Source organism: Acromyrmex echinatior, chromosome 19, assembly GCF_024713525.1.
Source record: "Acromyrmex echinatior isolate Ae372 chromosome 19, ASM2471352v2, whole genome shotgun sequence".
Classification (NCBI taxonomy): domain Eukaryota; kingdom Metazoa; phylum Arthropoda; class Insecta; order Hymenoptera; family Formicidae; genus Acromyrmex; species Acromyrmex echinatior.
In genome coordinates this window covers 1,396,578-1,421,936 of record NC_141870.1, presented here as the reverse complement: position 1 = coordinate 1,421,936, position 25,359 = coordinate 1,396,578, and the positions used below count along the sequence as shown (strand labels likewise).

The 25,359-nt window shown below is 35.1% G+C and overlaps 1 protein-coding gene across 2 annotated transcripts; it reads left to right on the top strand.

The window, feature by feature from the left end:
• Positions 1 to 7,258: 7,258 nt before the first annotated feature.
• Kr (krueppel) lies at positions 7,259 to 24,104 on the top strand. Of its 2 annotated transcripts, none has more exons than XM_011058365.2 (3): positions 7,259 to 7,762; positions 14,987 to 15,644; positions 16,372 to 24,104. In XM_011058365.2, exons 1-3 carry the CDS (start codon positions 7,708 to 7,710, stop codon positions 17,051 to 17,053), a joined length of 1,395 nt encoding a protein of 464 aa, XP_011056667.1. In that variant the 5' UTR covers positions 7,259 to 7,707; the 3' UTR covers positions 17,054 to 24,104. The 2 variants fall into 2 exon arrangements, with proteins under 2 accessions (XP_011056667.1, XP_011056668.1); XM_011058366.2 differs by having other exon boundaries at positions 7,261 to 7,762; positions 14,982 to 15,644.
• Positions 24,105 to 25,359: the final 1,255 nt, after the last annotated feature.

Below are 25,359 nucleotides of genomic sequence, written 5' to 3'. Positions count from 1 at the left end.
AGGAAATTTCCAAGTCGGCTGCTCTCTGCTGCGAAAAACCGTCGTTCGTCGGTTACAGATCGAGATACCACGATATGATCCGCGATATTGGTCTCTATGTAAAGTGGTGCACAAAACGATCAGATCCCGGGATAGATTGGTCCATTCTGCATACGGTAGGTGACCACGTAAAGAAAAATCCCGTTGGATTTCCTTTCAATAGCGACTCAAAAAGGAACGCAAAAACGTAAAAAAACGGTTCTAACCGTTTTCCTTCAACTGAATCACAATGTACTTACATACTCAATTAAAGAATAAACGGATATATTTAAGCATAAAAAATAAATTAGATTGTTTAAATATTTTATATCTCAAAAGGAAATTTTCGATTTGTACAGAAATATTGTTTGATAACGTCGTTTACATTTGTTAAATTTGGATATTTATATTACAGATATATACACACATACATTTTTTCTTTAGAATATAAATTCTATAGAATATAAATACATTAAGCTTAATGGAATTTATTAGTAAGATTAATTTTCGTAATTGGGAAGTAATTTAGTAATCATACTAAAGGTTTATACAGTAAGTTAGATTATGGAGCAATTACGTGGATTATCAGCAATTACGTAAGTACGTGTTTAAATCTTGTGTGCCTAGACACAAAAAAGGAGGAGACATAAAATTTTCGTCTACGTGACTATTTGTACAAACAATATTTGATAATGGTCACATTTTCATTTACATTTCTCAAGATAAGTTAAAATTACGATTAGAAAATTTCATAAAACTTTAAAATGTCGATAGATTTTTATCGTTAAATAATTTAATCTTAAACTATATTAATTATTCAAAATAAAAAATGTTTAATCAGTATAAAATAAAAGAAATCAGTATAAATTAAAAAAAAAATTATTCTTTTTTAATTTTTATTTATTGCATACAGAAGCAATACTTAGGAATCTTTTTACTAACGATTATTAACTGCGGTTTCGATTTCTTTATTACTTTACGAGAGAGATTTATCGATATTCTATTGTGTGGTTTTTTTCTGAAACTCGGAATTCTCTGATACAATTTTCTAACGGTTTTATTTTATGAGGTTCGTATTTTTTACCTGTTTAAAATAGTGCAGAGAAAATAAAAACATTCGTTTCTCCATTCGTGTCAGTTCTATTTTACTTGTGCTCTCTTCTATGTCGGATTTTGCTCTAGTGAACCATTTTTTACGCTAAATAATTTCAAACAAGTATAAAAAAATCAGGTCTCTTCTTGTATCAAATTTATGGCTTTTGTCTAACTAACAAAATTTATGTAAGTTGAACGATTACGGTTTCCGCTTTAGCTTTTTTCGGTCGACATTGAGACTTTTAGATCATATGAACAATACTACAGAAATGAGGGTAAAAAACATACGATATACTATTCAGTTCAAACCGAAATGACAATAAATTCGTAAATTTATCGTATATTACATAATTTCTGTATGTATGTGTACATAGGGTGTATTGTAAGTACATTAAAAGATTTTAAAGGATGATTTCTTAAACAAATTCAAGACGGAAATTTTATAAATATGTCCGAAATGGCTTAGTTTTAAAGATGACATAGTGTCAAGGGTGAAAAAAATTCGTTTTTCCCATGAAAATCATTTAAGCTACTTTAATAAAACTTTGTACGTGTTTGAAGGATATAAAGCCTCATTTTTTCGGACTATTATTTTTTATTTAATCAGAGATGAATCCAAAAAGATAACGAATATCCTTTTTTACGAAAAAAAATACTGATACGTCACTAATTTTTCTTAAGTTTGAAATTTTTTTATGACAAATAGGCAGAAAAAAAGTCACTTTAATATTTTCGATAAGATAGTTATTTCTGATCATTATTTATTAATCAAATGAAACAATTTTGCAATCTACGAATTCGAATTCATTTTTTTCTTGAAAAATTATGGATGACGGTCTTATTTATTTCATTACAAGAATAATTTTAAAAGTTTAAGAGATTAGAAAACAATAAAGGATTAATACTAGATTTATTAAACTTAACACCGAGATCAACTCGGCAATTAAAGTAATTAAAATATTTATGATCTTTTGCACAATTTATGATAAAGATTATAAATAATTTTTTGTACATTTTTTTATTTATATTAAAACATTGAACTTTCTGTTAACAAACAATTATGAAAATAATCTTGTAAGCATTCCATAGTAAAACTCCGATTAAATAAAACGATTATAAACCAAATTAAAGATTAGAGACAAATTAGTTAAAGGCGTAATAATTTTCTTTTTGTTTATTTAAAATAAATAATATAACTTCATCATTTTGAATTAAAATATTATTTAGTTTTCAACGTAATCAATAATTTAAGCAGATTGATAAGGAACCTCGTATAAACTTTCTTTCGAACTTAACGTGCGTTAATTATTTTTATTAATTATTTAAAGTCATGAAAAAATACAATAGCCACAAGAAAATTAAGCCGTTGCATATTAATAAATTTAAATAAAATGTAAGAAAAAAATTTTCAGAAATTTTATAAAAGAAAATCAAGCGTCTTAGTCCTCTTCATAAGAGGACTAAGACGCCTGAAATATAATTCCGTAAATTGAGTTTTTTTCATATTAGGAAGATGTTAGACATTTCAAAATGTTGTACAGGTGGAAGGATAGCCTGCTATGTGACCTTCAGTTGAGATTATGCTGCTGGTGCCATGTCATCCTATACCGCAAGGCACGGGTTACTGAAAGAATTTGGAGCAGGTATACGAAAGGGTTAAAGACCCGTTGAAATCCCACAATGACCTGTCAAGCAATAATCTATTTCTTTATATACGGTTAAGAGTTATAATAATAACCCTAACAAGATGCCTATTGTGAGATTTTGTGTTAATAGAAATAAATAGTTAAAAGTGTTGAAATCTGTTCATGAAAAGTGAATTGTTTCGTGAAAAGTGAGTTATTTCGCAAGTTAGAAAATCGAGAGCATCAAAATCAATAATATGTATAAAATAACTTATAATTTAAAATTTTTTTTGTTTGATAAAAAGCGCACAATACAAAAAATTTTTTAAATACTGTTCTTTATTAAACATTTCTTTTTTTTTTGTAAAAATTAGTATCGATATTTAAAAAATTTGTGTCTAACTTAAAAAATATATAAAATATTATTTTATACATTAATTTAATACTGTTAAATATTTTTTAATATTAATTAGCATTGCTACAATACATAAAATATATATTGTACATTTTTATAAAGAAATATAAATATATATAATATATAAAATAATATTTTATATTATCAAAAAAACAATGTCACTATAAAATGGAAAAAGTAAATGAAAAATATAATCTATTGATCTTACTTCATAAAGTTTCGATAATCTAGGTCGATATGCTACAATGTTTGAACAAATAGATAATATAAAAATTCAATACATTCCTAAATTTTGAGGAATTCCTGATAATGAATACTTTAATATGATAAACTGAGAATAAATTGAGCAATGAGATAATTCTTCTTTTTATTCACTTCGAAATCCTCGCGAATTATACAGAGCTCAGTTGTTTGCCAGGGTAGTTTTTCATAATATTTTGTCAGGTTTGTATGCGGAAATACTTTCGTGTTGTGGTACTCACTTCGGGCGTTCCGCCCCTTCGCCACCCCTCGTCGGAAAAAATCCCAAAACCTATGACATTCATCGAACAAAAAGAAATCTCCTGTTAGTCACTCGATTGATTGTTCCCTCGACACGATCCAAAAATCGGGAGTACGTTTGCATTATATACATGTAACGCAGTTCTATATCGATTTTAAAATAGTTAAAACTGTCTTCAAACTGTCGTAGTTGATAAAAAACATACTCGAGCGATGATAATCCATCGAGTCGTTGTAAAAACGTTATTCGGTAAAATTCAATTAAATTCGATCTGCGCCTATTCCGATCCAACGCATCTGCAAACGCAGATAAACGCGTATAAGACCAAAAGAAAAAGATGAAAAAAAGCAGAGATATTTTTGGTAACACGGAAAGGAGCCTCTTGTGGATCGGCCGACTCACTAATTCGACAATCGCCCCAGATCCCGCACCCCTGTGCATTCGGTTCTTTTTTTTTTTATCATCTGTTTCTCTCTCCCGTTCGACGTCGCCATTCTCTCATCCTTCCCGATTTCTCTCGCTCTCTCGCTCTCTCGCTCGTTCGAATCTCCGTCCTTGTCTCCACGGCGACGACAGGCGGCTGACAGGGTGGAGTGCTCGCACCGCTCGCACCATCCTTGTATCCACGTGTACGTATCCGTATCACGCATGTATGTGTGTGTGTGTGCGTGTCAGTGTGACGCCAATACGGTACGACATGTGGCCGTATGCGTGTGCCACGAAGGCTCGTTCGCGCGTGCATGCGTGACACCCAGTATACGCACCGGGATCCGACAGGCATTCTTCTACTTTTTTATCGCCGCCACACCGAATGTGCGTGTACACGGCGACTGTCGTGAGTTCTCGGCTACAGGCACGCGCTACGCGCGCCCGGCGTGCGCGAGCAGGTGAGACGGAAGAGCGAGCACGATTGCACGCGCGCACTCTCCTATCCTTCCTCTTCCCTCTCTACGAAACGACCCCCGCGGGGGTTATCGTAGCCGATTCCGGTTTTGTCGAAGAAACAGTGGGAAAGTGGGAGCTGGTGTGGCCCCCGAGCGTACCGTTATCACAGCACGAGTCAGTTTTCTTTGTCTATTGAACTCTATTGCATTATTTGCCTTTGATACGATAATCACGTTTGCTTCCAACTTATCTTGACAATGCATTGTGTAAGATGCACTAGATAAAAAGGACAGCAGCAGTCGATTGCGAGACATATCGTAAATACACACACACGTACAATAGAATCTGAGAAAAAAATGCGAGCATTTATTGATGAATGTAAGATATGAATATGAGCTTTAGATTTTTTTTAATTGGATGCGCATTGATAGAAGAAAATAAAACGAAATGATATTCTGTAATCTTTTCCGTTCTTCCAAGTTACGATGAAAAGAGATTGCGTTTTTCTTCAAACTTATGTACTTTTTTTTTCGTAAAAGCATATTACTTAAATATGTACAATTGAACTAATTTTTATAATAAATCAATCTACATCACATAAATAAATCAAATGAGTAAGGAAAGAGTCAATATAGTTGAGGTTAAATATTAATGCTTAATAATATTTTTATATGTAAATTTTAAATATATCTTTTTAGTTATATAAACTGCACCTCATTTACTGTTGGATTTGAAATGCAATCATAAATTGAAGCTAATTATCAAGGTTTCAAATAAATGTAGATACAATTAAATTGATCGTTGCTTTGGTAATAATGCTACTAACATCTTAAAACATCATAAATAATTTATTATAAAAAATATTAATCATATCATCTATTATTCATATTTATCTTTTTTCATTTATTTTTAAAATTATTTTTGTTTGTGTAGATATGGCGCGTAGATATGGCATGTAGATATGGCGTCACAACCAGCAGACCTGATGATTATGTACCTGAAGATAAAATTACATCTTAAGATAAATTACCTTAAGATAAAAAGTAGGACTGACGTTTTTAGTTTTATTTAAGTATCTATCAAACATTGATAATCTTGAATAAGGGATATTTATATATAACTATTATAATAAAAACTACGAGATAATAATCTACGAGATATTAATCTACATAATTTATTCTCTCAAAAATTCTACAATTTTATCTTCGTAAACAAAAAAAAACTATTCATTCGTTTGAAAAAAAAAATTTCACTTTCAGAGACTGTACAATAGAATTGTTTTTGAAACTGTTTGAAATTTTCGAAATCTAGATCTTGACAATTAGAGAAAATAACAAAAGAAGCGAAAGTTACCATGGTTGTTTAAAAAGAAAAAAATGTAGTCTACACATAAATTGCATGAATTAACGACATAAAGAAAATTTTACGTGCAAAAAAATAGCAATCTGAAGAGAGTATTCAAAGTAACAAAAAGGTTTTTATCTTTTATTTAAATTGAATTATTACTAAATTCTAGAACATGAACTTTTTTTATTTTAACCAATATTCCTGAAAACTTAAGAAATTGCAACGAATTTTCTTAATAAATAAAAATGGATTACAAAATTTACAAGAGAAAGGAAGCACTTGATTGATTTCTTAGGATGTTCTCGATAAAATCGGTTAATTGATTAAATGTTTATTAGAGGCAGCATTCACCATTGATTTTACCTGAGATTTTCGATTCTTTTTTTTGCACCCATGTACTTGTGTACCATTTACGCGACGTTATATTACTCTTTCGCGCAACCTCGAAGACTTTCTGAACGCGACGAATCGTCGCGCAATTTATATCGATCGCTTTTGAAATATTGACAACCGCGGTGAACTTTTGCAAAAAGCTCGCCAGTATGCATACGAGGAACTGTCAATATCGCCAAAGCAAGAGGTATATTCAGCAGGCATTAAATAACAAATGTATACGCGTGCATTGCGGAATGAAAAGTAGTCCTCTCGAAGACGCAATCGAAGTGAACAACGCTAATTGTGGAGAGATCATAGAGTACAAAACATTTTCTCCGAATTCCATAATTTCCTTTCTCGACCTTACTGCGCAATTTCGCGATTTTAAGAAGAAGCCGCGATCGACCCTTTGTCCAACTTTCGAATCATACGAAACACACCGCACAATCTCTCCCATTTATTCCCCTTTCACCCTCCTTCTCCCTGAGACTGGGTGATCTCCCACCTTCTCCTTCACCTCCTTAGGGAAAAAACGCACTCTCCACACGCGCCAACCCCTACCCTTAAAGATCACGGTCGCAGGTTCACCCTGTCTCTCCCTACCCCCTGTCCTTCCTCTCGCGTTTGCTCTTTCTACGCAATAACATCTCTTTCACCCTCTGGTCTTCTCTTTCCAACTATCTTCTCGTGCGATCATCCCCTCGCACTGTCATCCCGCTCTGTCTTTCTCTTCTATTCTCATTTTATCTCTTTCTCTCTCTCTCTCTCTCTCTCTTTCTCTCTCTCCCCCTTGAATACCTATTTCTTGCCTTTTCTCTCCCTCCTCGTACTCCATCTTCCGCGCACAGACTAACCCGCACCACGTCCCAGCAACTCGCGCATCCGGGGTTGCGATTCGAGAGGCCGAGAGGGTAGCGCACCGTTGACGCCTGGTGGGGAACATGAGCGGCTCGAGTGGGGCGGCAGCAGGGGTGGGGGATGTTTGACTACCAGCGAGCGACTCGGTTGTCACTTAGTATTGGGTTAGGTCAGCCCGAGGTTTACATCGTTCGTTAATAGTTATCGGTCGTCCGTATGATCGTAGCACGATTTTTGCTCGTTCGTCCAGTTATATTTTAGAGTAGTAATCAACTGAGAACGCGATATCCTCGTGATATACTTGAACAGTACGTCGGATACCTCACTCGTGATCAACGTACCGGGGTATGTCGGATGTTCACTTGTGCTGATTTTTATCAAATTTCTCTCGGGTGCATCCTACCACGGGGAAACAAACGAGAACGACTGACGGTGACGTTCGTTTTTTAATCACGCAGCCATTGGTGCAGTTTCGCGTCGCGGCAGCGCGCCTCCGTTTCTGCATCTCGCCGCGAGTGATGATCACGTTGTGCTCCAGAAGAGGACCGGGCGAAATGTCAAAGTGAGAAACAACTGGAAACAACCGTATGGACTACCGTAGCATGGCACTGTCTTGTATGCGCGAAGTGCAGATTTACAAAGGTATCCTTTCTTTTTCTTTGTCAGCATAGAATTGCATAAATAGAATACTCAGTTTTGGGTAAACCATGAAAATTGCATGTATCCCTTTAGTCTCAGAAAAGAAACCTAAAATGTACCCTTCCGTTGAGAAATTGCAATAAATTTGCTATTTTTGGCATTTAGAAATTTGCTGCTTTTGGCATTTAGAAATTTTACTCTTTTCTATTTCCAACAATACGTTATTTAATGTTATTTGATTTCTCTTCTTTTACCAAGAAGAATTATTGTTCATCATTATTACTTTTACGGACTTCGTTTTTGACTTTTAATATTGTCTATTTCTTTGCACAAACCAAAAATATACCCTTCTGTTGGAAAATTGCAATAAATTTATCGTTATTTGCTTGCCATTTAGAAATTTTATCCTTCTCTGTTTTTAACGGAACGTTAGTTTCTCTTCTTTTAAAAAGATATATTACTCTTACTCCGTTTTTGGCTTTTAATATTGCCTATTTCTTTGCACAAACGGGTTTTTAAATGACTTCCAGCGAAAACTCTTTCTGGCGAAATTTGACAATAAAAATGTTGTAACATAGAGTTAAAATGCTGTTACATCGATCACGCATTGTTTGCTATTTTTCTTTTTTTATTCGCATTCAACAATCTGCCGGATGTTGGCCTCGAATGAAAGTGAAAATGTAGGTGGTGCGTCGGCGCTTTAATATATATAGAAACAAACAGATAGAGAGAGAAAGAGAGAGAGAAAGAGAGAAGGGGGAGGAATAGAAAACGAGAAGAGAGAGAACAATTTTGTAGTTTCTTAAGAGTCGTGCGACTTCTTGGCATACCGCCAGAATCTAAAAGCATCTACGACGATACGACGCACGTACGTTGTGACACATCGTAAACATCGATATGCCCCGGAGAAACTAAGCTAAATCGTCCGACGCGAAAGGAGAGGTAAAGAGATTGTTGGAAAAATGAAATCCGTATCGCTAATGACTTGCGAAGCGGCGCGACGCAACGCGTCGCGACGCGACGCGACGCGCGGCGTCTAAAAATAATCACTGCTATTGCTTCGGAATGCCCGGCACGCTTCTCCTTTTCTCGTAACGACCCCTTGTGTCTCCATAATCGCGCTCTTCTTAAACTGGTGAGGTTCGACCTTCCTGGTTAGGTATTTAAATCGTCAGATCTTACGGTGGTATTCGAATTCTGATAATTATACTTGAGATCTATTTTTTTTTTATAGCTAATGCACGCACGTTTTGTATACACACAGAAAAATATTATTTTCGAAATAATTAGAAATTGCTAAGAAAATTATTATTTTCGAAATATTAGAAATTATTATAATTTAAAAAAGAATTATGTACCCAACATTATTATATACTCAAAACAAGAATCTTTTTTTTGAAAATTATAAAATTAATCAAAGAAACGATATAATAAACAAGTCGAATTTCTTGTAATTTAATGATTTTCATTGAAGTGCTAAACTAACTAGGATTCAGAATATATTTTGAATAAATTTGATGTTCGTGACGAACTTATGATAAAGTTGTAGATAATCATTTAAAATATCTAAAACGAATCATTATTTGCGTACAGTATTTTTCTGTGTGTACTTGAAAAGAACAATTTTGCTGAAATATTAAAAATTTAGCTAGATTGAAAATAATTTTCTTGGATTATGAAAATATTATTAATAATTCTCAATTATACATTATGTAGGATTCTCAATTATGTAATAATGAGCATTATAGTCATAAAAAGTTTTGACATTATAGCAATCAGCTCAGAGAGTTCTAATTATTTTACTAATTATTTAACAAAATTATTGTCACGCAGATACGTATCTAGCTAAATTTTTAGACTTTAGCAAAATCATTCTTTCCGTGTAAGTGATGAAGTAGGCATATATTTGGTAAAAGTAGAAGGAAAATTCTGGTGTAGAAAAGAAACTTATTGTAGGATTAAAAATCGTTAGTCACCCAAAACAATACATTATATTTTTAGACATATGAAGATTAGAAATATGTATAAGCATCGAAAAAAACCTTTATGATTATTACGTTTCATGATTTAAGCCGAGAAATTTTTACGATTTTTACCGCATCTGAAAACAATATTGCTCAGAAAAAGATACGTTAACTTAGAAAACTGTAATATATAACATGCATCGGCATACAGGAACACAAATTTCCAAATTTTTAACTAGTCAAGGCTGTGCGAAAAAGATCAACCATAAAGCTATGACAAAATAGACAATAGAAAATTCTATAAAAAGATTGCAAGGCCGATAATAAGAAAAAAAACAGCTAATATAAATTTTGTCGATACATTGTAATTTTTGTATTTGAAAAATCGACAACTTGGCATATTTTACTTTTCATCACTTTTACGAGTAGCAAATATTTCGCTTAGATATTTCGTGGAATTTTGTTAGTCGCGAAAATTGCTTGTATTTCATCTCTCCAGTCGAATAAATATATATAATATAAAAATATACAGATTCCAAAGAAATAAATCTAAATCAAATGATTAAAGTCAATACGAATCGATCTCAGGTGACCATGTATAAAAAATTGTTATATTAATAATTCTATCAAATGTTTCGACCCCACTTTGTGAATCTCACAGAATGTATCACTGACAATTCACAAATTAATCATATCGCAATACAATAAATCAATAAATTGTTGAACTTCATACTTAGTAAATGTTTATATCGCGAAAAAATAATCAAAGATAATAATAGAAAAAAGTCCAAGTGATAATTAAACAAACGTCTCAGTATTTGGTAGAATACCTAAACTGTTAGTGCCAAAGTTAAAATTCCAATTGTTATATACTGTTGAAAGATTTGTCAAATATAACACATTTTACATGTTCCAAACGATTCCATTAAAATTTTTGTGTTTAACATAAGATGTTGGAAAACAACATAGATATTAAGTAAAAAAATAATCACAAAAAAGATAATGCTAGCATAGTTTGTAAACAAACTCTGAAAGTATATTTTTTTTTAAATAAAATAAACGTTTATATATTAAATTAGCATGTATTTTATTTATTTATCATAGAATTTATGTTTTTAACATATTATTTTTATGTCACTTGTTCACTTATTGATAGATTATGTATCATTTTGAAACAAACATAGAAACGTTAAACATAAAATCTTTAAATAATGTATTATTATATATAAATATAATAATGCAAGTCAACCAACGTCAAATGCAACGTTTTCTTAGTGACAAAATGGCACAATTTATGAGTAAGTGAATAAATAACATAAAAATAACGTGTTTAACGTAAATGTTATAATTTTATTAAACAAAATAACATGCTTCCACGGTTTGTTTACAAAGTATGTCAATATTATTTTTTTGTATTTATTCTTTTAGTAATATTAATAATACTTATGTAACTTTCTGACTTATTCATCTTGTATTAAATTAATCTAAAATTTATCAGTAATACACTGAAGAAGATCCAAAGCGAGGATCGAAACGAATAAATACAGACATAGAACTTAATTTAAGATTTAGCCTGTATTAGTATCTCCAAGAGAAAGTATTCGCGATAAAACTACAAGGGTTGCGACCAATTAGGGAGTAGACGTAAGCGGGGGTGGTACTCCTGACGTCGCGTTGCCAAGGAACGGCGATTGTAGGCTGTAAGGATCCCGGTCGCCGTTAAGAGAATTTTAGGGTAGTGGGAAGAAAGAAGAGGGGAATAAGAGACTGAATTCTTATTGATTCAACGACGCTACTTTCTATAAATAATCTATAATTAATTAGCCTGTAATAATTGAACGTGGATCATCATTAATTATTGTTTCCTTATGCGATTCTGTCTCGTTGCGTTAAAAAAGCGCAAAAAACATTCTTTGGAAACATTCTTTTTTGCCAATTGCCTGAATGCTCGTCGAAGTGTCCTTTGAATTCGCATTCTGTTAAATACCCCTTTGGATTGTATAAGAGAAACCTCTAAATATAATGTATGACGTCGATTCATACAGAATTCCTATAGAAGCAGCAACCTTTTAGGTTCCGATTTTCAAAAAAGGATTTGCAACAACCAATGTGCCAGTATTCGCTCGATTGTGAACTAATCGCACATTTATCAAAGAACAAAAGACATCCGAGGTTGCTATTCTAGAGATATAAATTTACGTCCCTTATATCCCTTATATTATTATATACATATTATTTCAAAAAATATAGTCTCATTATATAGTTTTTTTGTTAGTAAATTATCATAATATTTAAATAAATAATTCAATTTTTTTATTTAAGACTCTTGTTCATCATCATCTCAGATTATGCATCAAAAGCGAGAAAATGCAAAATAAAAATTTTTGCAAAATATATTTTTAAGAAAATATATTTCAACAAAACAATACTTACAATCGATAAAGCCGCGAATTGTAAAAAACATATCCAAAATCTCATTTTGATTTGTTAATTAATAAATAATCATTTATCTAGAGAGAAATTAATTATGCATAACAAATTGCGATATTTTTTTCTTTCGACTGCATGCAAAGTTTTGCATATGTCCATTAAAAAAAACTACTAACGTCGAATAAATTACAGTTAAGCTGCCGTAATCAACGTTATACATAATAAAGATACGTAAATCTAATGTGACCTATAGTTTGTATTTTCATTTTTGCTATTTATTTATAAATACTTTCCGTCCTAGTTCAGGAAAGATGGCTCACAATCAAGTAACATATACACACTGTATCTTTAAAAAATTATAGAAATTTGTTTGGTTTCTTTAATTTAAAAAATTATAATTTTTATGTTACTATGCAACATCATTATACAGGGTGGAACAGTAACTTTATTCATCTAGAATGTCTTCGCTATTTTTAGAGATATGAAATAATTTATATACTGAAGTTGCATAGCATCAAGAGGAGTACAATATGCTACTAATAGTTTTTCTATGATCTCTATTTTTTAAATGGAATTATATGATTTTTTTACGTAGTATGATTCTTCTAATTATTCTCCATGTAAAAGTATAAAAAAACCAATACTGTTTACAAGATGTTTTATACTTTATTGTGGTACATTTTAACATAAAATGTTAAATATCTCGTACATTACTATTAATAATTTTTTAATTTCTATCTACCTTTTTTATATAGAGGAATTACATAAAAATATTACATAAAAAAATTATAATTTCATTTTAAAAATGGTGAAATCTTCGAAACGCCTCCACTTATAGAAAAATCATTAGTAGCGTATTATATTCCTCTTAATGTTAACTTCAGTAAATAAATTATTTTATATCTTTAAAAATAGCGGAAATATTCTAAGTAGACAAAGTTACTGTTCCATCCTATATATTTATAATTCAAAACTAATGGATCAATTCTAAGCAGAATCGTAAGACTCGTATTAATCGTAAAACTTGTAAGAACTTATTATTACTATTCTAATTTTCTAATTTTATGTATCATAAGACATACAATTATTTATAAATATCTATGATTTCTTGTAAATTTTATAGTTAGTAAGAAGCTGTCTGTAAAAATATCATATAACGATATAAGCACTTCAAAATTCTTACAAATCTTACAGGAATGTATTACGAGTTTTAGATTCTGTTTACAATTTAGGCATAAATTACGTTGGCATTAGCCAATGAATCATGACACAATAACCCGCAAATCCTTATTATTTTATAAAATGTTACATACATCTTTAACATAAAACATACATAGCTAATGTTCCGTAATACCATGACCATCTTTTGCCTAAAAATCAGATAAGATGGCCAATGCATATATTTTAAATGCAATAATATTTTGATAATATTAAATTTTTGAAGTTTTCTTTCTAATTTCGATAATATTACTTTGGTATATCATTTTCAATGAAGTGATATACCAAACGCGCTATTAAAAAATAATTTTAAAAAAGTATGTTTTTTACATTTGAAACAACTATGGCGATTTTTTACCAGAGTTTACCCTACATTTTTTATAATTGTCCTGCATTCTTATTCCATATCCTCCTCTTCTCCTTCCTTAGCTGCATCTTTTCACAATTTTCTTAAGATATTACTTTTCACAAGATCTAAATCTTTATTTCATAACTTAGTCCGTATTATTCCTATGCATACATATCTAAATATAATTTGCAAGAATTTTTATTGTGTGCTTTCTCGCTTCTGATGTCACAATCTGAGATAATAGGGCAGGTGAGTGAAAAGAAGCCTCAATTATCTAAATTTGACTATTGGAAATTGTGATCATGCAAACTCATAGCTTTATTGACGGATATCCCTTTCGATTTCGCCATTCTGATAAGCGTGTATTTGCATACCGATAAAGTCGTTGGCCCCGGAATCGAAGAGGCGGTACGTCGTAGACGCGTAGGTGGATAGCCGGAGCTTTATGAATGAACTCTCGCGTAGTCAGGAGTGCGAGTGAATGGAGGAGGATCCAGTAACCTCACCTCACGTGCGAGCGACATATGTGGGAGGGCAAGTTGAGAGTGGTAGGGAAGAGAGAGGAACAGGAAGAAAGAGAAGAAAGAGCGTGGGAAACATCTGAGAGAGAGAAAGAGAGAAAAAGTGAGAAAGTGGGGGAGGGAACGTGAGGAGAAGTCTTTGGATTCACAGATCACATACGTGCACATACGTGCAATCATGCGATTTATTTATTCTCTCGTTTATGCTAATCTCACTGAATTATTTCGACAATATTACGAGCTGCCGACGGATATTTTTGATATTTATAATACATTTACATTTTACTCCATACTTAAGATGCGAATAACAAAATATGTTTTAGTACACGAAAAGGATGATTTTGCTGAAGTGATTTAAAAATTTAGATAGATATAGAAAATAATTTTGTTGGATCATCAAAGTAATTATACAGAATGCTCAAAAGTTGGTTGTAGAAACTTCGTCGTTCAAAACTTTTTGCAACATTACTCGTCATGCTTGCAACGTTAAGTAACATTACTCATCATAATTCCTACGTGATTATTTTGATGGTTCAACAAAATTATTCTTAGATCGGTATCTAACCAAATTTTTAGATACTTTAGAAAAATAATCTTTATCGTATAAAAATTTTTTTTCGTATAATCATTTTACGTATTAAGCATTAAAATGTTATGTGTAATTGTATTTTCATAAATTAACGTATGTTTCGCCACAAACGTATATACCTATATATGCATGTATATGTCTCTCCATTAAGTCCAGGATTCCTGATCAGTCGGTACCTGGGCATGATGCAAGATCCTGAGAAGAGCACTCAACTTGACAGCGCGTCGCAGAGGATGTTTTCTATGTTCGACCCGACAGCAACATTACCACTGACCCAGGAGCAGCTGTTCGTTGCTAATCAAAGGATGAGCATGGCTCTGCTAACAGCCACGAGATTTCCTGTATTAAACGCGAGCATTGCCGCTCCGTCGCTCTATGCGTCTCCGCAGGATCTCTTCGGGAGTTGGATACCACGAATCGCATCCTCGCCGCCTTCCTCTCTTCGCCCACCGTCAGAAGTATCGCCGGCCCCCAATATGAAGACCTCGTCTCGACGCAATAACAATAACAATAACAACAACAATAATAACAATAATGATAACAGTGACAACAACAATATGAACGATGACGATAGAATCGTCAGGAGGGGTCGCGCCGCGAAAAGGAAACCCACTAAATTGAAAGTGGAGGCTGCGGCAGAAGGTGCGGATCCGGTCAGTCCTTCCGTCAGTCCTGAGACGACGAAGGATGGCAAAGATAAAGTCTTCACTTGTGGAGTATGCCAGAGATCTTTCGGGTACAAGCATGTGCTCCAGAATCACGAACGCACGCATACGGGCGAAAAACCTTTCCAATGCCAGGAATGTCAGAAAAGGTGAGTCTCCGCTATCGATCGCACGATGTCTTTTCTCATGATTTCTCCAAGTCACGACAGACAAAATCTTCGCGAAAATCATCATTATCACGTAACATCGATTTAAACAAACGATGTTTTATGTAAAAGAAAGATGTTAAAAGAAAAGTGATTGATATTTCTAACTGCATGATAAAGTAATTATGATTAAGTTAGGAGTTACATTTTTATAATTATTACTATATCTAATGCTAGTAATATTCGTATTGCATACAAAATTGTATAGCTACTATTGTGCCAAAGAATCAAAGATTAAAATTAATTTAATTAGGAGGCCATTAATATAAACTTCATTAACGAATCCTATAACGAAGTATTTTACATAATTGAGGGTTAAAAAGATTGGAGAACCTCTCAGTAATTTTTATACTTAATTTGAATCGCATATAATAATATAATTTTGAAACTCATTATCATTAGGTAGATAAATTTACCGCATATTCGTAAATCGAATAATGGCTAATTTACTCGTCCCTAGTTTGGTATGTATGGAACTATAAATATATAATTATTGTTAATATATAACATTATAGATTAATAACTAGAGCTCCTAATTATAATTATTTTACTATGCAATTATAGTCACAAATACCAAACACTTTTCTCTCAGTGCACGATTCTGGCATCTTTCAGTTCGTTCATTAAAGTCGCGAGTTCAGCCAATAATCCTTGATCTTTGACTTTGCAGATTTACCCGGGACCATCACCTGAAGACGCACATGCGGCTTCATACGGGCGAAAAACCTTATAAATGCAAATTTTGCGAACGAAAGTTCGTCCAGGTAGCGAATCTCCGCCGTCACCTACGTGTACACACGGGCGAGCGTCCGTACGCTTGCGACATGTGCACGTCCAGGTTCAGCGACTCGAATCAGCTGAAGGCGCATATGCTGATACACAACAACGAGAAGCCGTTCGAGTGCGAGATATGTCAAATGCGTTTCAGAAGGCGGCACCATTTGCAGCAGCACAGGTGCAGTAATGGCGCGGTGCAAGAGTCGCCACCGGAGGCCGAGTCACCCCCGTCATTAAACAGTGACGAGCTCGACTCGGAGGAATACGTCGATGTTGACGCTGATGTTGACATTGTCGCAGAGCAGGCGCCGGAAGAAGAACCGCTCAACAGATACATCACACCGATCAACAGATTATCTCGCCATCTTCGAATTAACCCCGAGCGAAACGGCCCTGTATACCCGGCCTCGATGGCGCTGAATCCTCCCCCAGGTGTTTTGCCAATGCAAACGGAACCTGAGGACTTATCGATGAACAAGTCATCCTCGCGGGGATCGCACTCTGGGGGCAGCGATAATTCGTCGCTGAACGCCGACGTCAGCGAGACTAATCCGGAAGAGGATGACAGCTCCTAGTAAAGTCTCGCCGGTACGTAAAGAAAACTGCGTGAACAATGCTCTTACTGTGCCATCCTTGACATCATCGGGCAATATAATAAGAGTTATTTACGCGGTATTCTCTTGTATAAGGCTTCATTGTCTCGCGTAATAGATCTTGATTATGGGTTACGGAAGGGACGATCACGCTCGAAGCGCTCGCGAAGAAGCGCGTTCCGCGAAGTCTTTGTCGTGTACATAGTTTCGGAAGAAGGGCATGTGTGTCCTCGTGAGTGGTACGCGCCGTTGCGTTAACGAGAGGAGAGAATATAGCTGTTCGGATTGGATATACTGGTATACAAGTTCCTCTGACAGTAAAAAATAGCGGGGGAAGAGTGACGACAGTCCATCAGTACACTGTCGCCGTCGTGAGTTTCACGGTATCTATGGTTTATACTACATCACTCGTTGTTACATTTTTTTCCTCGCCCTTCGTGATTATCCGGAGATTATTGGCCTTTGCTATCTCGATCGAACGCGGTTGGATCTTTCAATTAGTCGAAACGATTTGACATTCGCGTGTCCGAGACGTTCCATGTATTTGCGAGAAACGATTTTAAAGTGCGTGACATCCTTTATTTTTACGTTGACAGGCGATTGTTTGAATCGTCAAAATCAAACGACGTTCATTGACTGCATTTAGCATAAAAAGCTACTTTACAATTGTTGTAAAATAAATACAATTGGTTTATACAATATACATTTAGATTTAGTGAGAAACATTTAAATCTAAGAGCAAGAACCAATTGTACTAAAGAATCTTTCAACAGTTAGAAAACTACTTTTTCTGCTAAACGCAGTCAATGCTCTCGAATTAATAATCAGCAAATACGATCATTGTTTTATAAAATAAAGTAGCGAGTGTCATCACTCGCGTCTGTGGCGGTTCAGCAAACTGGAAAATCGTAATCGTCAAGCGGCTTGATTTAAAATTCAAACCGATCTCCATTTCCATTACCTCTTCTAGTTTCGCCTTGATCGCAGAGAATGATGTACGCATAATCGAGATCTCTGCTTCTCCGATTTCCGCCTTCAGATCCTTCGGACACGCGCACCCGGTCTCGTAATAAATCCTTTCAAAGAGATCTAAGCATTTTTTGTAAGCAGAGTTTTTTTTTTTCTTTCAACAGGGCCGCTTGTACGTCGTTCGTACGAACCAGTTTCGCGATGACATTTTTGTCGACGAAAAATTTTTGCAGCCGAACCTTTTCTCATCTCAGGCTTCCTTCCCTCGCACCTCCACTCGATTCTCTGAATACGGATCTGATTTATGTGAGATAATTCTTCATGTAGACCAGTTACAAGGCCACCTAGAGATACATTGTTCATTATGGACCGTATCATATTTTTAAAATTGAAAATGTGTTCCAGTTCCGTTACTTCTCTTCCTACGATGTATATAAACGCTGTATATAACTTTGAGATACAAATCATTCTCCTATATCGCATAGAAAGATAAAAAACAGAAAGGATAGAGAAAGAAAGTATAAGAAAAGAGATAATATATTTTGCACGAATTCGCTCAGAATACTTAGTCGAAATTGCCCTCGTTTATCTTTTGACCGTTTTGTTCGACCATTTTGCGAGAGAAGAAAGACGAACGCAGGTATATCCCGAATTGCATCATTTTGCAGTAATGTTTCTGCTTTAAACATATGTTCTATTTGTGCAATCGCTAAAGGAACTGTTCAAAATCGCAAGTAAAGCAGAGTTTGTTTGAAAAATAATAATAATTAACGTCCACGTGAGTTTGTTTTCATAAAATATCAAGAAGATAATGTTGATATTAGAGATTTTATGCGTAACAGATTAACTTTTTTCTTAATTTTATTTCAAGACATATCGCTGCATTGCTAAAAAAGTGACACATCTCAAAATTAGCTACTTTTCATTAATATTGCATTTTTAAAATTCTGCATTGAAATAATGTTTTGATCAGGATAATGAATATGCAATTTCTATACATTTATCTTCTTTCATGTTATACTTTCAATTCTAATGTATTCTTTAAAACTATGTCATAAGTTTTCAAAATTTGGACATTGTATACCTTAGTATAGTGTAAATTTTATTCCTTATGAGAGTTGTGACACTTCTTCATATAAGCAAATGAGCTATAAAAAATTGTGTCTTTCAACAAATATATAGTAGACTAGACTTTATAAGGATTTCCTTTCATTATCTAATGCTAATTTTTAACTTGTCATCACTTTTCTATCAACGCAGCAATATATTTATCGTAAAAATTATAACTCATTTTCACATTTTTATTTTTTTCGGCTCTTTTTCTTTTATTTCATTCTTCTTATTCTCGTTCTTAACATACATCTTTAACATACAATTCCCTCTAACGAGACTCTTCAACCATTTTATCAGAATTTGACCTAAGTTTTTTTATGGAATACAAAAAAAGAGGATAGGGCACATGGCAATCCTTGTCATTTTTTTGGCATTTCTTCTCAAGCATAAGTTCCTGCTATAGGAGAGATATTAGAAACAGGAATAAATATTAAATACTAGAAATAAAAAAATTAGGTTTTTTGAAGATTTTTTTTACTTCTAATATTTAATATTTTTTTCTGTCCCTAATATATTTCTTTCACTTTGTACAGAGCCTAAAACGTGCAACAAGCATCACGTGGCGATTTTTCTCCTAAATCCCTTGTTACATATCTTTCCTATTTTAAGACAAGCACTAAATCTCTGCTGAAATTTTTGTCTCGTTCGTTCGATTCTTTGCGTTGTTACAGTCTTCTCTTTCTATCCCTTATACGTGTCGCAGAACGTCTCGTGCATGTAATCAGCGAATGTTACAATTTTCCGTTCGATCGAGTTTTCTTTTTCTCGCAAAAATCACGTGTTAATATCGTTTGTTTTATATTATACTTCTCATTTGTAAATAGTTAGTTTTAGAAAGAAATAATGTATTACTTCTCGTCGATTCATTCGCGTACTCAATTTATTGGACGGGAATGACATTTGGCTGGGAAAGACAACAATTCCACGGATCTCTTAAAAAGCAATAACGATTTAAAAATGATTTAAAAATGCAGAACAAACGCGCTTGTTCGAATAACGCATCGTTATCTCGAGTACGTAATTCTGAGATAGAGTTCACGCACACAATTTTGCTTCGTTAAAACTCAGTCGCTGGAGATTCAGCGACAACCGTCAGGCAGTCGAATCTCAATGGCTTACATTCTCCGGATCTCGCGAAATAATATAAACGTCACCTTTGCTGAATGCGTTATTAATTCCGTTACCATTGATATCATCGTGACTTTTTTTCTACCAACGCGTGAGGCACGCAGAAGGCGACAGAGGTCAGCAGGGCTCCGATCTCGTGCCCCGAAAGAAAGGCAAATCTCACCCCGAAAACCCCCAAGTATATTATTGTACATAGAAGGGAACGGCATCCCAACCCCTCGAAGATAAAGGACCGTGCGTGAAGTGAAGTCACAAGTGTAAGCGTCGTCCGACTTGTTCTTTTTTTTCCCCTCCCCTTTTCTTTCTTCCGGAGGTCGGAGTGACAGATGAACGAGCGGTGATGCCATGACAGGACGATCACTTAACGAATTTACTTGTGGTCAGTCCGCAACACAATCGCGAAGACGAGGAACCGGTTTTCGCGCGCCACTCCCGCGACGGGGAGACGACGTATCGAGTTCAGGGTCTGCGACGAGAGAGGCACCGCGATTAATCGAATGGCGCCGAGGAAGAGTCGTCTTGTCAAGAGCGCGCGCGCTCCGAGCAAAAACCTTCCCTCGTCACTCAGTCCAATTACAGGTGACGATTAACTTGGTCACAACGCGAAGGAAACGCCCTCGGAATAGCGTCTTCAGAATAGCGATCGACGTTAAGCGACGTAATTTCGTCGAGTTCAAATACAGGATGTCACGGGAATACGAAAGCGATCTCTATGCTCGTTCACGCCGGCGAAACGGCGATGATCGGCATATCTTATTTTGATTCTCTTCTCCTTTTCGCGATTATCGAAGTATTGAACTCGTCGAAATTGTGCCGTCTTCAGTCAATGCTTAATATTTTAGAATACGCTCCGATTTAGGGCGCATCGATTTGCGTTATTATTCGCTCGGTAAGTCGTTCGTTATTTTCGATTTATCGTTCATGGCAGCACTGCACGTTCTCCAGTTACGTTTGCTGAGTTTGCTTAGACATTTAGACAATACTTCACGCGTCCTGGAATTATAATCGGACCATTCAGCGCGACGGTCGATTCCGAATCGGCAATGGTGGTGAATTTGTAATTGTCGATCGGGAACCAATTGAACCGATTGAACCGGATATATCGCGTCCTAGTTTTGTTCCTAATGTTCGACGTTCGATCGCGTCCCGCATTACCAAGATCGAGAGAATCTTCTAACTAATGTAAGTTAGCGACTTCCGGTCGGTGTAACGCAGCACGCTTTACGCGATGTTGAATGCAAGAGTACCTTGAGAGATATCGATTTCTAGTTAATGGTTGTTAGTTCCGAAACGATGTTTGTAAACTTACGTTCCTGCCGGACCTCTGATTGGATACCGGCCCGCTACCTTTTTCGTTTTCTTGTATAAGCAGACCTGAGTCATAGGAAAATCTGAGATATTGACGAGACGAATCACGTTAAGCGTCGTGGTTAATGAATAAGGTTATCGCTTGTCCTACTGTAATCATTATTGTTGTTGTCCTCTTACTCTTAACGTGCAAAAACTATGTATACATATTATATATATATACACACACACATATATATATAAATATATATATATTTGTGTCGAATAATTGTAATGTATTAATTATATGACGTGTACTCGAACTAGGGGTACGTTGTACGGATGGTGATTGAAATGTACGACAAAATATACAAGTAATTGTATGAGGGATAAAGATAGGAAATATCTTACTATCAATAAGATATTACTAGATTTTTATGACAAAGAGTAACAGGAAGACAAAGGCAATCTATCTTAAAGATACGACTGAGCAAGATGGACGATCGGGACATACAAAAACATTTGGATATTTAAACTGTTTAGAAAAAATATTTTTAAAAAGTATAGATATATACATATATATATATATATAACGGAAAGGGAAAATTATATATATAAAACGGAAAGGATTATCTGTTCTTTATATACGAATTTTAGTCAATATGTTACGATGGAAATGCATCTAATTTGGTGATCCTACAAAATGTCTAGTTATTCTACAGAATCGCCAGTTATTTTGGCGAATAAAAAAAAATTCTCACGCCTCTTGCGTAATTACGTATGATTTTATAAATTGTCCCTCCCTCTCTCCGTCACTAGTGATGTTACAACGGCAGTTGTTTAATTTCATCACTAATGATCGATCGACGATGACAACTATACCTTTATAAAATAATAACCGACAACGATTTTATCTCTACATAAAATCGCTCCAGTGGAATATACGTAATTCAAAATTTTTATTACATGCACCGGCATACCCAGTGATTCTATGGAATCACCAGACGATTTCGTACGAACACCAATTGATCGCTTTTATCGTAACAGGTACAGATTTTTTTCTCTTTTGTACCCGCACGAACGTTACGCTTCAACGAATTAAACTCTGATATTTATTAATCAACTAATATTCGTTGCTTCTTACATCTCGTTCTCGTGCATTTTGCTGCATAATTTAGCTCTTTTTGTCTTTCTTCTTTTTTTTTTTTTTTTTGAAAATAAGAGAGCGTACGATACGCTCATAGAATTTTGTCGAACTATTTCCGTTATCCAGTCGAGTCGCTGTGCCGAAAGCTGACGTGACTCCAATCGCACTCCGTACTCCATGTTCCAGTGGCTCGAATAAGAGGATGTACGATTGTGTATACTTCTATATATGTAATTAAATTTATATCTATATATAATTTTATACAGCCAATCGCGGCGCGCGCGAAATCCGAGCGCGTGCGGACGTCCCTTAATATCGCCCCGTAATATCGCACAAAATAATTAACGCATCCCAGACTAAGAGTGCCAACTCTTTCGCGACCGCGCCGGAAACTGCGCGGCGCGCGACAATAAAACTCTCGTTCCCTTCCGGTTCTCCCTCATTCCCTTCCTCGCCTCCGGTCGTCCGCGCGGATTCTCGCGCGCGTTTAGCGATATAAATACGGTACAAATTCAGACCTTATGCCTACGGTTAAAAAGTGAAAATGGAACACGGTCTCACGAAGTAATAGATAATAATGATAATCGGTTTTATACGGCTGTAAGAGCGCGAAACGCGCGTGGTCGCTTGATCATTCGCCGCGAACGTTACGGTAACGTTATATGTACCTGTACTCGCGATACTCGATACGGTGATCGTCGTCGGCGATCCCGCGGACCGCCGGGTCTATGACGGATCCCCGAGAACGATACCGCATTCAATTAACGTCGCAAATTATGTCGTTAATTAATAAATGTCGTTAATTAATAATTAATAAATGTCATTAATTGAATGCGCTCGATACGCAATGTACAGGGCGAACAGCAGATCAAGCGGCATTGTACGTATACTATGAAACAGACACTACCTCACCGTACACCTAATATATCTCAACCACAAGACTGATTTTAAATAATATTCCTATAATAAATAAAAGAGCAAAGAGAGATAAGAAAAATGTATTACGAATCGAAGAGAGAGAGAGAGAGAGAGAAAGAGTGCGTGTGTTTGTGTGTGGATGTTGCGTGTGAGAATGAGAGTGAATGAGAAAGTGAGAAGAATATCGTTCGTACAAATATGATGATGTAAACTGTTTTGTAAGTAATTCGCGTCTAGAGAATAACGCTAATTGTAATAATTATCATTATTACTGCATTGCTGCCAATTTTGAATTCTTATTATGAATAACAGTAAAGCGAGGAGAGGAACCTTTAATATTGTACGTGTTTACTCGTAATTTCGTGCCCCGATCTTTGCAATCACGATTTCTGTAATAAGTTATCAAATGTTCCATTAAATTGACTACTCTGTCAAACTATTTTTATTATTAAATCTCACTGTTTAATCGTTCGCGAGTCTCTGCAGTTATTTGGCACCTGACCCGATAATCCATACCTCGTCATATCGAATCTATAATAATACGGTAATGATTTAATAAGATACAACGACGGAAAGATAAATGTGGACTCTTGTGAAGAATTTTAAACAGATATGATATTTGTGGGAACCATCGGCAGTGTTAATCGTTAACTGTGTCATGAATATTTATGAAGAGGATAGGATAGATATCCTTTCGCCGACGACGAAATTAGACCGAATGAAATTGTACCGATTTCATACCGAATTTTAACACGCGCCGGATTTTACTCTTTTCCACTTCAATTGCATTTAAATATAGTTAAATCTAATAAATCTAATAAATTTTAATTTAATACGCTCCACTGCCGCAAATTCGCGGGAAGCAATTTCCATCGAGATTCCTCGATGTGTCATCGATAAAACATTATCATTGGGGATCGTTATTTCCCGACGCGTGCCGTCGCGCAGCTCGGATAGAGTGATGCCGCGGGCATCACAAAAGCGACAATATTTTCACGACTCATCCGAGGTTGCATCACGGATTCGCTCGTTTGATTCAGAAAACGGAGTAGAGAAATACCGAGGAACGACAGCAGCCACCCCGGGAAAGAGGGAGGGGAAAAATGCATGTTGAAAAACCATCTCTCTCCACCCTCCCCCGGTGCGTTTCCTCCCCGATGGAGGACCGGCGCGCGCGCGACCTGCATTCAGCTGTACCATTCGGGTTTCCAAAATCTAGGATTCCATACACGCGCGATCAAGCAGCGGGCGAAGCTGCAGGCATTACTGAAGGGCTCAGAAGAGAGGGGTGGTACGATCGTGGCACAGTGACACATTATGCTGTAATATGGGGGCACGTGGCAGATGCAACGGATCGAGTCAGGCTGAATCGTTCGAATTCATAGGTCAGCAGTCTCTCGAGTCCGGACTCTTTATTCCGTTTTCATCCCTTTTTTTAATTCTTTTGTCTGATAAACCTGAATAATCTGCGATAACATTTATCTTGTGATATTTGTTCGGTCACAAGAAGTGCAAAATAGTATAATAGTGTAAAATAGTTGCATTTAACATTAAGCCTTCTGTTTATCTCAGATTGTGACGTAGAAGCGAGAAAATGCACAATAAAAATTGTGGCATAATATATTAATGTATATATTAATATAATATATTTTGCCACAATTTTTTATCATGCATTTTCCATATATGGAAATATTTTTTAATAAAACCACAGTCGATAGAACTAATT